Consider the following 16,320-nt stretch of genomic DNA (forward strand, 5'->3'; position numbering starts at 1 on the left):
CAACAAAATCCCACGTTAACCATTAAATACAGCTCAGCACTAATTAACTCTGACTGGCAGCCTGGGGCGTATGATAGAGTACAGTGCAGGAAGGGGAAGGAGCTAGTGTCGTTCTGGATGGCATATCCAGAAACACTACCATGATGAGCCAGTAGGGAGGAATGGAGAAAAAGGGAGAGAGAGAGAGAAGGGGCATATGTACACACACACACACACACACACACACACACACGGTGTGCGTGTGACAGAGAGGGTTAAAGAGAAGGGACAAGGCTGGAAAGAGGATAGATAGATGACAGGAGAGAGGGATTAAGTCAGAGGCTTTGCTCACTACTGCTCAGGGCGAGTGTGTGTAATGTGAACTGCCCATGGTGAGCTTGGTGGGAACTGCAACAGTTCCTGAGTCAATATGACATCGTACTGTAATGTAGCACAGAGCAGTGTTTCTGGGACTATAACATTGTGTGAGGCTATGCCCGCCAGCCATGGAACGTAAGAGAGAAAGCGAGCGAGAGAGAGGAAAGGAAAAGTCCACATAAATGCGCTTGAGACCGAGCCAATTAGAGACTTGAGTGACAGCGCTGGTGTGCGACGCGAGAAAAAGCTAGCTTCATTTCTAAGTGAGAATATGCCTGTGTGCACACGCTCGCAAACACAACACAGTCAATCTGTCCTTGGCATATTTAAAAACACAATATGCATTTCAGGTGTTTCTCATGTTACCTTAGCAACAGAGCAAGGACAACTTCAAAAACAAAAACACAACAAATAAGAGAATTTCAACCCACAAAGCCAAAATTGAAACATACAGTACACCCACAGCAACACACAGACTACTACCAGGTGTAATGAGTAGGATACTGAAAGCCTTACAGGTGGTTAATAAATGACTTACATTCATTTAAAGTAATACCATTATTACAATAATGTAAAGGCATTTCAGGGGTTCTCGTGGTGTTGGCATAGCTCCACTACCATGTGTAGCCTAGTAAGTACACTAAACTGCCCTACTAAGCAAAGGAGCAGCAACCGTGCATTTGGTCAAAAATGAGTTGACTTTTTATTTTATTTTATACTCAACTACATGCTTTATCATGTAGACATATATCCTGACTCCATTGTGTTGCATAGAAAATGTGTGCGAGTGTGTGTGTGTGTGTGGGGGGGTCATGTTTGCACTAACTGCCATCACGAACTTCAGTTACTGTCCTTGGTTTCACTGAGCTTTGGGGCTGCAGTGTCTACAGTTTACCTTGGTATTATGCATTGTTCTTTGCTGATACAAGAATCAAACTATATGACACTGACAGCCACGAATAAATACATTAACAAGTTTGTGTAAAAAATATTTTTTTAAATCAGCATGGAAACCAGTGGTTGTATCAAGCAAGAAGGTAGTACCTGCCGTCTAGAGTCAGAGGTCAGGGTCAATATTAATAAAATAACCTCATAGTATGACAACAGATCTCCAATGATTGTGCTTACAATTCATTTGGCTGGACAATAAAGTCATTTTTCTCAGTTTCACTCTATAAGCAGTTACTGCTCTTTTCCTTGGTAGGGCAGTGTACAGCTCTGGCATTCTCAAACATACAGCGCCACCTAGCGAATAAATGACCACACCGCATCATTCCATTGATACAGTACACAATTATTTCCTCAGTGATGAGGGAATAACGATTAGCGTCACGCTGACCGAAGAAGTGTGTATTTGAGACATTGAGCCCGTCTCGTTCCCTCCCTATCCCCTCCGTAGCTCAATGACCTAGTTCGGCATTGCGGCAGGCGTGGCCTGGGCCCATAGTTTCTCTATCCCCGAAAGCTCAAAGGCGCAGAAAAGTCGCTAATTATTCAATTTCATTGCGGGGATAAATCAGGCTAGGCTGTCTCTATATATGTGGACGGTAGGCCGCGCGGCAAGGGAGAAATAACAAGCTAAGTAAATTAATAACCATTTTAAAGACACTTCCGGGTTGAAATTGGAACGAATGACATTTAATTTTCGTGTCAAATCGAGAATTGGCAAACCAACCCTTATGGGATTAATTGAAACAAACATTACAATAATTCACTATGGTAATTAAATAATTCTTCCGGCGTTCTCTGCATTGCGCCACAGCGATTTTTAAAAATAAAATGTATCTATACATAATAGTAAATAAGGTTATCCAAAAAATAATTACACCCCTAGAGCAGTAAAATAACGTACACCAGATACATACAAATAAACAAAAAAAGTCACTTGAACCCAGTCTGACACAAATAGAGGATTCATATGGTAGACAAGCCTACACACACAATATTTTTTCAATTTAATTATAGGTAGACATGACCTGTTTCAATACGCAGAGGCAATATTCCTGATCTGACTTGTTTCAATACGCAGAGGCAATATTCCTGATCTGACCTGTTTCAATACGCAGAGGCAATATTCCTGATCTGACCTGTTTCAATACGTAGAGGCAATATTCCTGATCTGACCTGTTTCAATACGCAGAGGCAATATTCCTGATCTGACCTGTTTCAATACGCAGAGGCAATATTCCTGATCTTACCTGTGCACATAGCAATCTCTTTTTAGGTAGGTTATACATAATATATACCCCTCACACACGTATTGGATTTACAAGCAGTGCAGAAACAGACTATTGGGACACAAAGAAAGAACATACACCACACTGGCTTTTAATGGGTGGCCCACGAGGCGACACACAATTGGCCCAGCGTTGTCCGGGTTAGGGGAAGGTTTGGCCGGCCGGGATCCCCTTGTCGCATATCTCTCTAGCGACTCCTGTGGCGGGCCGGGTGTATGCACGCTAACACGGTCACCAGTTGTACGGTGTTTCCTGCAACACATTGGGTGCAGGCTGGCTTCCGGGTTAAGCGAGCAGTGTGTCAAGAAGCAGTGCAGCTTGGCAGGGTCGTGTTTCGTAAGATACATGGCTCCTGACCTTCGACTCTCCCGAGTCCCTACGGGAGTTGCAGCGATGGGACAAGACTAACTAGAAAAAGGGGTCAAACGTTTTTTTTTTAAGAATACAGCATCATCATTACCTTGTGCTGGGGACAATAAAAGGCCACTCTAAAATGTGCAGTTTTGTCACGCAACACAATTCCACAGATGTCGCGTGTGCAATTGGCATGCTGACTGCAGGAATGTCCACCAGAGCTGTTGCCAGAGAATTTAATGTTAATTTCTCTACCACAAACCGCCTTCGTCATTTAAGAGAATTTGGCCTCACAACCGCAGACCATGTGTAACCATGCCAGCTCTCGACATCCAGCTTCGTCACCTGCGGGATCATCGGAGGAGTATTTCTGGCTGTCATAAAGACCTTTCGTGGGGAAAAACTGATTTGCTGTTCACATAAAGGAAATCGGTCGTTTGAAATAAATTCATTATGCCCTAATCTATAGATTTCACGACTCTGCATGGGCACTGCCAAGGGTGGGCCTGGGAGGTCATAGGCTCACCCACTGGGGAGCCCAGTCATGGCAGCACCCATGCAGAGTTGTCAAATCCATAGATAGGGGCGGCAGGGTAGCCTAGTGGTTAGAGCGTTGGACTAGTAACCGGAAGGTTGCAAGTTCAAACCCCCGAGCTGACATCTGTCGTTCTGCCCCTGAACAAGGCAATTAACCCACTGTTCCTAGGCCGTCATTGAAAATAAGAATTTGTTAACTGACTTGCCTAGTTAAATAAAAAAAGGTAAAATATATATTTTTTAATTAAAATAAATAAATCCAAAGCAGCTTACATTTTACAGCTGCGTGATCCCGGGAATAGAACCCACTATGCTGGCATTGCAAGCATCACGCTCTACCAGGTCATGCTGTCAGTCGATGCGGTTGCTTAGCCACAGAGTTTCCCTATTGGCTGAACTGCACCTTACTGTGCTGGCTCTGACATTTTATTTTCAAACATGTTCCAGCAACTAGAGGTATGTGTAGCCTGGCCAGAGCAGTACAGCTTGGCTCAGTAGTGTTAAAAGGGGATCGAAGTCATGAACTCAACAGATGGAAACTGTACAACGTGCACGGTTGAAAATAGTTTGGCATTAAGACATCCTCACATTACTCCTATAGGTTTCTAATGAGTCCATGCAGTCATGACATTCTTTTTCAAATGAACCTACATGGTGGTTTATCACTCTTACTTGTATACTGTAGGAACATAGAAGGCCTGCGCCACGCAGTGAGACAAAAAGCATCCCAGTTTTTCCAATCAAAGGTGTAGCTACATGGAGCTTCTCGAAGGACATATTGTCTGGGTGAAAGCAGTTCCAGTTAGCCAGATAATTATCTGTCATTTTCTTTCTCATCTCCCTTCAGAGACAGAGGCGGAAAGAGGAGGAAATGGCCGGTCCGTTGCCTCGACAGGATGCTATTTTTGGAGAGGAAATAAAAACAAATCTCCCACTGACGACAACCTTTAATCGAAGTAAATAGTTCTCAGACCGCAATGGTTAGGTGCCAGAAAGTGTGTAGTAAGGAAGTAATTATTGAAATCAAGATGGGCAATTACATTAGTTAGAATTACATTCTTGAAAGTCTGTAAAAATGTGCAACCGTACAGCACAAGGGCGGGACCTGTTACTAATATCCCAAAATTAACCTACAAATCTATTACAGACCAATGATCGTGGTACGAGTGGTCACCCCAGCCTGGTACCTATCCGGTCATTCGTTAGAGCAGACTTTGACACCAGCTGTACCATATATTTTATGTGCTCCAACACCTTGTACACCTGAAACTAGTCAACTAATCAGCCATTTGAATCAGTTGTGCTAGGGTTATGATACATAAAATATATGGAATGAATGGGTTGAGAAAGGCTACATTGAAGTCCCCCTGTTCTTACCCGGGAGAGTTCTGACTCGGAGACGGAGCGCTGGGGCAGTGAGTGGCGCTGGTACCCGGGGCTCACGTCCTGATAGGTGGGGCTGTCGTCGTCCAGCACGGCGCCTTGGTCCAGGGGCTGCTCCTCCAGGTGTGAGGTCACGTCGTCCGGGCACATCATCTGGTGGTCGATCCCATTCTGGCTCAGGTTGCAGTGGACAGCTGCAGGGATAAATGGGGAGGGGACGGACAAAGTTAAACTATGCATTTGTACAGTATAGATGTGTGTACCAACCATCTCGCTGGTTGGTAATAGTTCAGAAATGCAAAAAAAAAAAAAATGGAAAAGTAAGTACTTGAATACCAGTAGCAAAGGTACCAGCGTTACCACATTTGAGTTCTTGATGCATGTTATACTATAAGACCATCACTAGAGGGCAGTACATAATTTGGTAGAGTGGCCAACAATATCTAACTTTGAGAAGATTCAACAATTAGCCCTAACATTTTGGTGTAAAGCTTTTATAACACTGGCAATCATGACATAATTACACATATTGATAAAAGTAGATCGCAGGCACTATTTGAAGTCAGAAAACAGAAAGTACTGACAGGAGTTACCATGGTAGACTAAAGTAGTTTTACCATCCATCAGGCTTTTGAAAATGATCCAAAACAAATAAAACGCAACCTTATGTTTGAGGTCAAGGATTATAACGGTTTTCCTGACTGTGATCTCTTTCAATAAAAAAAATTTAAAACACAATTTTGGTGGAAAACTCTGACCCAGTCTAACCACACACTATTTTTTTGAGGGTACATAATAACTGCATAATAACTTTAATGATTTCCATTAATTTCCTGTGACAGGCAAATTTGCATTGCGGGAGATTAAAAAGACACGTCCATAAATCTGACCCTGTTGTAAATCATGTCGGCACGATGCCAGGTGGCAGATAGTTGCCCAGAACAAGTTTAGGCAGCTGTTACTGTGAGATTACAGGAAACCCAATAAAGAAAAACTCAAATTTGTTGTTGTTTTTATGCATTTTTCCTCCTAGTAGAGTAAAAGGCGGCGAGACGCCTTTCTGATCCTGATGCTCTACCACCTCAGTCTACTTCTTGATGACACCACAACGTACAGCAGAGATTACCACAAAGGGTTACTGGACAACGTCCTGCTTGATTTGACGGACAATTATAGGCTACAAGACTAACTAATAAAATCATTCAAATATGAGAGAAGTGTTTGTTTCAAATTTGAGTTGATTGAAATCAAATGCAAATTAGACAGCCAGACATGAACCCGAGGCAGTTAGATCCATGCAATAGTAAACTATAAAAAAAACAGAATCGCAGCAATACATGTGACCTGAACTCTATTGAACACTTACAATGCCACTTCATTATCAATAGCAGTTGACAAGACTAGGTGATTACCAGACACATCTGGTGTACTTTCAGTTTCAAGCTGAAACTAGGCAGAAACCATGATGCATTCCCCTTTAAATAGAAAAGGGCAATACACATGTACACGAGGGCCATGTTTTAACCAAAGGCAATTTAGGATGCATGGCACGGAGCTAGCTATCCTCCTGCGCGCTTGTCGCCTCGCTCGTTCTTTTGCGCTCCCCCTCTAATATATCGTAACGCATTGTAGGACTGGTGTTCAACCATTCTGGAGCAGCAGTGAATTATGTTAAATCTGTAAAATTACAGCAATATGGAAATATATTGAACGAGAGAGAAAATGGATAGAGGGGAGGGATGAAAGGAGAGAGAAAGATAGAGTTGCCTGGCTCTCTGTCCTGTTGAAGAAGAGGGCTCAGTGGGGTAGGTGGGGGTTGAGGAAAAGGATGATTTTTTTTCTGCAATAGTCCAGAACGTTCACCCTCACTCCTTTCCTCTCCGACATGCGCAAATGGTGATGGAAGAGAGCCGCAGCCGCCTGCCCCACCCCCCCCCCCCCTTTTTCCCCCCCTCCTTTTTTCTCTCAATGAGGCCGAGTCAATGACGGGGAAAGGGAGCAAGAGCTGCATGGAAAATGCTTAGAACCACCATCTTGGCAGTTGGAATTACTGTATCAGTGGTCTTTGGAAGGACAAAGGTTGGTCATGAATCCGAAGGTCATACGAGTGTTACAACATAGCAGCCCTGTGTAATTATGTTTTATCACCTGTATAAGGACTCATATCACGCTGTTGTAATGGTATAGTTTCCACAACATAATCTTGGAGGGGTTTCTTTACTTATTTTAGCTCCTTGTACAGTACAAAGTAATAGAAGAGAGCTAAGGACGGGGTGAGCATAGACCCTGATTTTAAGTCATACACAACTTCCATCTCAAATTTCCCTTAAAGATATACAATGATGAGCATTACATTTTCCCTCTGATGTTTTTTTAAAAGTCGGGCTTCATGAAGCCCCCAGATCATCCATGAAGCCCCCAGGTCCTGAGATCCTCAAAAGGTTCTGCAGCTGCAACAGGGTTCTGGTTGCATCACTGCCTGGTACGGCAATTGCTCGGCCTCTGACCGCAAGGCACTACAGAGGGTAGTGTGTACGGTCCAGCACATCACTGGGGCTAAGCTGCCTGCCATCCAGGACCTCTACACCAGGCGGTATCAGAGGAAGGCCCTAAAAATTGTCAAAGACCCCAGCCACCCCAGTCATAGAATGTTCTCTCTACTACCGCATGTCAAGCGGTACCAGAGTGCCAAGTCTAGGACAAAAAGACTTCAACAGTTTTTACACCCATAAGACTCCTGAACAGGTAAACAAATGGCTACCTGGACTATTTGCATTGCATTGCGTGCCCCCCCCCCCCCCCCAACCCTTCTTTTTACGCTGCTGCTACTCTGTTCATCATATATGCATAGTCACTTTAACCATATCTACATGTACATACTACCTCAAATCAGCCTGACTAACCGGTGTCTGTATATAGCCTCGCTACTGTATATAGCCTCGCTACTGTATATAGCCTGTCTTTTTACTGTTGTTTCTTTACTTACCTATTGTTCACCGGACACCTTTTATGCACTATTGGTTAGAGCCTGTAAATAAGCATTTCACTGTAAGGGCTACACCTGTTGTATTCGGCGCAAGTGACAAATAAACTTGGATTTGATTTGAGATCAGCATCCATGCAATCCAACATCAAAGTTTGGATTGGAACAAGGGGTAAACAAGGTGGTAAAGGTTGTGGAAGCACAAGTAGGCTATTAAAAGTCCATTTGTACTATAAATACATTTTTTTTATTTTTAAATACTAGTTCTATTTTCCCTACACAGGCATCCAGAGCCATATCTGGGCCAACAGATCTAAAGTGAAGCCGATATAATCAGAAGTGAAGTTTGCTCAGTGTGAGCTGGTCGCCGGGGCACTCCGGCTTCACCCTCCAAGTAGAGCAGAGTATGTGCATACACTATGAACCAGAAACCAGGCCTGGAGAAAGACTAGCTGACTGGAGCCCTGTACACTACATTAGGGGCCTCAGCCGCCAACTCCCAGGACATTTCCCACAAGGTGAAGTTAATTAGTGATCCGCTAGGGGGCGTACAGGGAGGTGAGCTCTCGCCCTTTCTCCCTACAGGGGAGACCCGTGGGGGGGGGGGCTCCATAGACTCACTTATATGCTGCTCTTTTAAAAACAGTAGCTTTGATCGCTAACCACAAATAAGCCTTTTTCGTAAGCTGCAGAAAAATCATCTTTACTTCTCTGTAGATGCTCTGAAAGCAAACAACTATTTTGGGGATTTTATGGACCGACGGAGTGTGGGTAATGGGTGTTGTATATTTGCATGCAGTCTTTTAGAATCCTCCATCTGTGGTTCACTCGGTCATATATTTATGCATGCAGTCAGAAAAAAAAAGTCTCCTAATCTCTCCAAAAAGTATAAAGCATAAGTGAGTCTCCACAACTGACTACCCTAAGGACTTTCAAGAGCACATTTTCCATCAGCAGGGGGAAGGCACAGTCAGATCCTTGTTACACACTTGCCTAAAGTAGTAATTGGAACATCTTTGAGCAGAAAAGGAGCTCGTTGTCCCATATGGGGATCTTCACCTCAGATGCCTCATTGACTAAGCCAATGAGAGGACGGGACGGGAGGGGGGGGGGGGGGGGTGAGTGGGACTGTCTATCAATACTTTGTCATGGCTAGCTGCATAGGTCATCTCAGCCAACGGGGCATTGAAATGCATGGGTCAACTTCGTCACAACAGCAGAGATGAGTAGGTCGTCTCGGTTACTATACTGAACAAAAAATATAAAAATACAACAATTTCAAGAAGACTTTGAGTTACAGTCCATAAGGAAATCAGTTCATTTAAATAATTCAAATCCATAAATCTGTACAGTCGTGGCCAAATTTGAGAATGACATTCATTTTCACAAAGTTGGCTGCTTCAGTGTCTTAGATATTTTTTGTCAGATGTAATTATACTTCAGTATTCCATAGTAACAAGTGTCAAAGTCTTTTATTGACAATTACATGAAGTTGATGCAAAGAGTCAATATTTAAAGTGTTGACCCTTCTTTTTCAAGTCCTCTGCAATCCGCCCTGGCATTGCTGTCAATTAACTTCTGGGCCACATCCTGACTGATGGCAGCCCATTCTTGCATAATCGATACTTGGAGTTTGTCAGAATTTCTGGAGTTTTATTTGTCCACCTGCCTCTTGAGGATTGACCACAAGTTCTCAATGGGATTAAGGCCTGGGGAGTTTCCTGGCCAATATTTATGTTTTGTTACCTGAGCCACTTAGTTATCACTTTTGCCTAATGGCAAGGTGCTCCATCATGCTGGAAAAGGCATTGTTCGTCACCAAACTGACTGACGGCACGTGTTTCTTTGCAGGTAACCATGATTGACAGAGGAAGAACAATAATTCCAAGCAATGATTCCCTCCTTTTGAGGCTTCCAGTCTGTTATTCGAACTCAATCAGCATGACAGAGTGATCTCCAGCCTTGTCCTCGTCAACACTCACACCTGTGATAACGAGAGAATCACTGACATGTCAGCTGGCCCTTTTGTGGCAGGGCTGAAATTCAGTGGAAATGTTTGAGATGCAGTTCATCTGCATGGCAAATAGGGACTTTGCAATTAATTGCAATTCATCTGATCACTCATAACATTCTGGAGTATATGCAAATTGCATCATACAAACTGAGGCAGCAGACTTTGTGAAAATTTATATTTGTGTCATTCTCAAAACCTTTTGCCATGACTGTAGAGGTGCAGCCATGTGTGGGCAGCCAGGCGTGGGCAGCCAGGCCCACCCACTTGGCAGCCAGGCCCACCCACTTGGCAGCCAGGCCTGGCAGCCAGGTTTTCCTCACAAAAAGAGCTTTATTACATACCCCACCATGAGACGTCCATGTCTTTATCACAGGACAAGTTAAACGGTCAAGTTTGATATAATAAAAAATATATATTACAAAACAGGGTAGTCAAAACTATTTAATACATTTCTTGAAATGGTCAGTAAATATTTTACATTTTAACATCCTCAGATTTTTGTAGTATGATGTAATTTATACCCGACTTTACATAATCTGATGTTTCTGTGTTGTGCCCGCCATCGGTTGAGATACGACATGCTCTTGAATACAGTGTGGGTGTCATTTTAAAAATCATAGAAATTGAATTCATAGAATGGACCAAACCCTTCTGACCACTGCAATTTAACTGGTACAGCATTGAAATTGAATTACATATATTTCTATGATTTCAATAGGTTTCCTATGGAAGATTTACAGTATAATTTAAAACCGATATTCCCATTCAATTCAACATTCTCTGATGTGTGGATCGCCATTTTTGTGGTACAATTTGAAACGAACATTTGATTCCCATTTCAGTGCATTTAGCAGCCAAAATATGACACCCACCCTGTATGCTAGAGCATGTTGTCTCAAACGTTAACGTAACACATGAAGGTCAGTCAATGCGGAAAATTGAGAACTTGAAATTGTCTTCCAAGTGCAGTCGCAAAAACCCATCAAGCGCCATGATGAAACTGGCTCTCATGAGGACTGCCACAGGAATGTAAGACCCTAAGTTACCTCTGCTGCAGAGGATAAGTTCATTAGAGTTACAGTACCAGCCTCAGAAATTGCATGATTCATTTAGAATTCAAGGCACACTTAACACGCTGGCTACCACAGCATTCTGCAGCGATACGCCATCCTTTCTGGTTTGCGCTTAGTGGGACTATCATTTGTTTTTCAACAGGACAATGACCCAACACACCTCCAGGCTGTGTAAGGGCTATTTGAACAAGGAGGAGATTGATGGAGTGCTGCATCAGATGACCTGGCCTCCACAATCACCCGACCTCAACCCAATTGAGATGGTTTGGGATGAGTTGGACCGCAGAGTGAAGTTAAAGCAGCTAACAAGTACTCAGCATATGTGGGAACTCCTTCAAGACTGTTGCAAAAGCATTCCAGGTGAAGCTGGTTGAGAGAATGCCAAGAGTGTACAAAGATGTCATCAAGGCAAAGGGGTGGTGATTTGAAGAATCTAACAAACAAATCAATATATTTTCTAACACTTTGGGTTACAACATGATTCATGCGTGTTATTTCGTAGTTTTCACTATTATTCTACAATATAGAAAATTTGTAAAAACAAAGAATGTAGAAATTATGAAACGTAGAAATTATAAAATAGTTTGATAACCCTGTTTTTAACCTCTGAAATTATATCAATCTCAACCCTTTATCTTTTCCAGTGATGAAGACATGGATGTCTCATGGTATTGTGGGATATGCAAAATTAAGTCATCTTTGAGCATCTTGAATGTTTTGGCATTCGGGTCCAAAAAGTCACTTTCGGAGCACTTCTACAATAGGCAAATATGTATGGAAGGTTTAGTTAAAATCAAAAGAGGTGCTGTCAAAAAGTTTTAATTCAAATGGATTTACCCGCATAGATAGATGCCAGCTACTCTACTTCGGTTGCGCCAGGTTGCTCTGGCCTAGTTCTTTGCCACAGGCTGTTTGTACAGGGCCTCAAGATTTATAGGTCAACTGTGCTGCTTGCATTGAGATGCATTTAGTCATCGCAGCTAACAGAGCCTTGGCATGCATGGCTTAGCTTTGTCACTACAGGATTGAGGTGTCAACTCAGCTGCTGCAAAGTTCAGGCATGAGTCAATATTGTTACCGTATAGGTAATTAGCGCATTAAGATTCATAGGTCAATTCTGTCCACATAGGTCATATACAACCTTGCAATACATGAGTTGGCTCCAACAACTCTTTGGCCTGAATGCCAAGCGTCGCATCTGGAGGAAACCAGGCACCGCTCATCACTTGCCCAATACCATCCCTACGGTGAAGGATGGTGGGGGCAGTATCATGCTGTGGGGATGTTTTTCAGCGGCAGGGACTTGGCGACTAGTCAAGATCAAGGTAAAGATGAACGGAGTAAAGTAAAATAACCTTTATAAAAACCTGCTCCAGCGCTCAGGACCTCAGACTGGGGCGAAGGTTCACTTTCCAACAGGACAAAGACCCTAACCACACAGCCAATTCAATACAATACAATACAATACAATACAATACAATACAATACAGGAGTTGCTTCGGGACAAGTCTCTGAATTTTTCTTGAGTGGCCCAGCCAGAGACCGGACTTGAACCCGATCGAACATCTCTGTAGAGACCTGAAAATAGCTGTGCAGCAATCTGACAGAGCTTGAGAGGATCTGCAGAGAAGAATGAGAGAAACTCCCCAATTACAGGTGTGCCAAGCTTGTAGCGTCATACCCAAGAAGACAAGGCCTTAATCGCTGCCAAAGGTGCTTCAACAAAGTACTGAGAAAAGGGTCTGAATACTTATGTAAAATATTATCTTTAAAATATATATATATTTGCAAAACAAAATCTAAAAATCTATTTTTGCTTAGTCATTATGGGTTATTGTGTGTAGACTGAGGGAAAAAACTATTTAATCAATTTTTCAATAAGGCTGTAACCTAACAAAATGTGGAAAAAGTCAAGGGGTCTGAATAGTTTTTGAATGCACTGTATTAGAGTACTCACAAACAACCTTTGATGCTGTTAACCATGTGCCTGACAGTACTGACAAGGTCTAGGATCTGATCTACACAAAAATAATGATATGCTCGAGTCGGAGCATAAGGACAGTGTTTAATATTTCAGCAGAACACAACACTCCCAGAACGGCACAACACTCACAATTTAGCAACAGCAACAAAACAAAAAAGTGCCAAAAACAATTGACAGAAAAGTAAGCTTTGGGGCTTCTGTACTTTTTACGACTTCAGCAGGTATGATAAACCTAAATTAGGAGGTTGACTGATTAGGATTATTACATTAAAAATCGGCAGATTTTTTTCTCTATAATATATAATAATGACAATTACAACAATACTGAGTGAACACGTATTTTAACTTAATATAATACATAAATCAAATCAATTTAGTCTCAAATAAATAATGAAACATGTTCAACTTGGAATAAATAATGCAGAAACACTGTGTTGGAGAAGAAAGTACAAGTGCAATATGTGCCATGTAAAAAAGCTAACTTTAAGTTCCTTGCTCAGAACATATGAAAGCTGGTGATTCCTTTTAACGAGTCTTCAATATTCCCAGTTAAGAAGTTTTAGGTTGTAGTTATGACTATTTCTCTCTATAACATTTGTATTTCATTTACCTTTGACTATTGGATGTTCTTATAGGCACTTTAGTATTGCCAGCCTAATCTCAGGAGTTGATAGGCTTGACGTCAATAAACAGCACTGTGAAGAGCTGCTGGTAAACACAGGAAAGTGCTGTTTGAATGAATGCTTATGAGCCTGCTGCTGCCTACCACCGCTCAGTCAGACTGCTTTATCAAATATCAGACTTAAATTATAATATAATAAACAGAGAAATACGAGCCCTAGGTCATTAATATGGTCAAATCCGGAAACTCTTTTTGAAAAAAAAACGTTTATTCTTTCCATTTCCCCTAGTTAATATTGCCTGATAACATGCATTTATTTTAACTAAATATGCAGGTTTAAAAAAATATATACACTTGTGTACTGATTTTAAAGAAAGGCATTGACGTTTATGTACATTGGTGCAATGATGGTGCTTTTTTCGTGAATGCGCTTTCGTTAAATCGTCACCCGTTTGGCGAAGTAGGCTGTGATTTGATGATAAATTAACAGGCACCGCATTGATCATATTCAACGCCGGACAAGCTAGTTAGATTAGTAATATCATCAACCAGGTGTAGTTAACATAATCACTAGTTAAGATTGTTTTCTTATAAGATAAGTTTAACGCTAGCTAGCAACTTACCTTGGCTCCTTGCAGCCACAAGGTCCTTTTGAGGCTGCACTCGCGTAACAGGTGGTCAGCCTGCCACGCAGTCTGCTCGTGGATTGCAATGTAATCGGCCATAATCAGCGTCCAAAAATGCCGATTGTTATGAAACCATGAAATCGTCCCTGCCGATTAAAATCGGTCTACCTCTAATAAGTAGCCCCTGTATATTGTTATTTTTATAAACTTTTGTTTATTTGGTAAATATTTTTTTTCACTCTTCTTGAACAGCACAGTTGGTTAAGGGCTTGTAAGTAAGCATTTTACGGTAAGGTCTACACTTGCTGTATTCGGCATATGTGACAGTTTGATTCAATTTTTTCATTTGATTACAACATCACTAATCGCTTCAGCCATATTGTAGTCAATAAAAGCAGTTAGGATGGATAAGATATCATGCCAGATTCATTATGGTTTCACAAAGACTGTCTTCATATTCACAGAGCAGCCTATATTTAGTCAGTCACTGATTAGAGAACCTCCTATTCCTCCCACTAAGCTTGTGTAACTCCCAATTACTGATTCGATTTAAATTGGAAGGCATCCTTTTTTTCACTGACAAACACTATGTAATGAGGCAGATTCCCGCACAGCGATACAAGGATGATGTAACTCAGTCTAATTTTAGACCTGATAAATATGCAATGGATGCAAGGCACCGAGAGCACGTAACTGCTATGGTGTCCCATGTGTACTATAACATCAGCAAAACATTTTTTTGCTGTCTGTCACAATAATCAATTTACTCAGTCAAGGGCATGAATGACCTCTAAGAGGGTGTGGTTTTTCCGAACTCTGGTGCATTTAGCCCCTTAGTTCGTTTGGACTGGTGTGAACACTGTCCACACTCGGGAGCTCACTAAAACAATGCACCACCGTTCGCTCGAAAAGGGTGGGCTTGGTTCAATTCGTACCGGGAGAGGATCGCTGCAGATGGAAACGCAGTCCCGACCAAACAGTCATGCATTATTATCGGTTGTTTGACTGCGAGCATTTGATATAATACAAAAACGGTATCATAACTTGATCTCTGAAACGGTGTGAGTAGCAGCGCATCCGATGCAGATTAGGGGAGACGGGAGCTATACTGGGGATATAGGCTATTCACGTCGCAGTTATAGTGGCTATTGCGCTCTTTTCTCACACGTTGTTGGAAGAACAAAGTGAAAGTAATATTTGGACACAAGTGACGCTTCATGATCATCATACATGGATTTAACTTGAGCATGTTTGTCTAATAGACAAATGTTCATGGACACGTGGCTTTGTTTAGGACTTTTGTCAACTCAACCAGACCAATTGGGGTGGGGGGGAAACAATGTAACTAACAGTTTGAATATAGCGCAAAACTAAGTGGAAATACTAGGGGGTAAAGAAACGTAAGAAAGTAGGACCTATTTTTGTCATGAATATGATTCCCATCTCCTTTGAATAAAGAACGTGTTTTCAAAATGATAGGTCATTAATATGGTCAAATCTGGAAACTAAGGCTCGTATTTCTGTGAGTTTATTATAATTAAGTCTATGATTTGATAGAGCAGTCTGACTGAGCGGTGGTAGGCAGCAGCAGGCTCGTAAGCATTCATTCAAACAGCAATTTCCTGCGATTGCCAGCAGCTATTCGCAATACTTGAAGCTAAGCGCTGTTTATGACTTCAAGCCTATCAATTCCCGAGATTAGGCTGGCAATACTATAGTGCCTATAAGTAGTCAATAGTCATAGGTAAATTAAATTTTAAAAAATGGTATAGAGAGAAATAGTCCTATAATAACTACAACCGAAAACTCCTTACCTGGGAATATTGAAGACTCATGTTAAAAGGAACCACCAGCTTTCATATGTTATGAGCAAGGAACTTAAACGTTAGCTTTTTACATGGCACATATAGCACTTATACTTTCTTTTCCAGCAGTGTTTATGCATTATTTAAACCAAATTGTTTATTTGAGACTAAATTGATTTTATGTATTATATTATGTAAAAAAAAAGTGTTAATTCAGTATTGTTGTAATTGTGTGTGTGTATACACACACAAAGTCAGAAGTTTACATTACGCCTTAGCCAAGTACATTTAAACTCAGTTTTTCACAATTCCTGACAACATTGTTTTAGGCCAGTTAGGATCACC

General features: G+C 41.7%; 1 protein-coding gene across 6 annotated transcripts in view; it reads right to left on the reverse strand.

Moving 5' to 3' along the window:
* Positions 1-16,320, reverse strand: part of LOC109903708 (sterile alpha motif domain-containing protein 12-like) — a 134,361-nt gene that overhangs the window by 104,344 nt on the left and 13,697 nt on the right. For all 6 annotated transcript variants that reach the window (XR_004202835.1, XM_031788555.1, XM_031788556.1 and 3 more), the window contains one exon: positions 4,863-5,062. Coding sequence is in view for 5 of the 6 variants with exons in the window: in XM_031788555.1 (XP_031644415.1) it covers positions 4,863-5,062 (200 nt within the window). In the remaining variant the exon portion in view is untranslated. The remainder of the gene's footprint in view (positions 1-4,862; positions 5,063-16,320) is intronic.

Source organism: Oncorhynchus kisutch, linkage group LG14 (assembly GCF_002021735.2).
Source record: "Oncorhynchus kisutch isolate 150728-3 linkage group LG14, Okis_V2, whole genome shotgun sequence".
NCBI classification, from domain to species: Eukaryota; Metazoa; Chordata; class Actinopteri; order Salmoniformes; family Salmonidae; genus Oncorhynchus; species Oncorhynchus kisutch.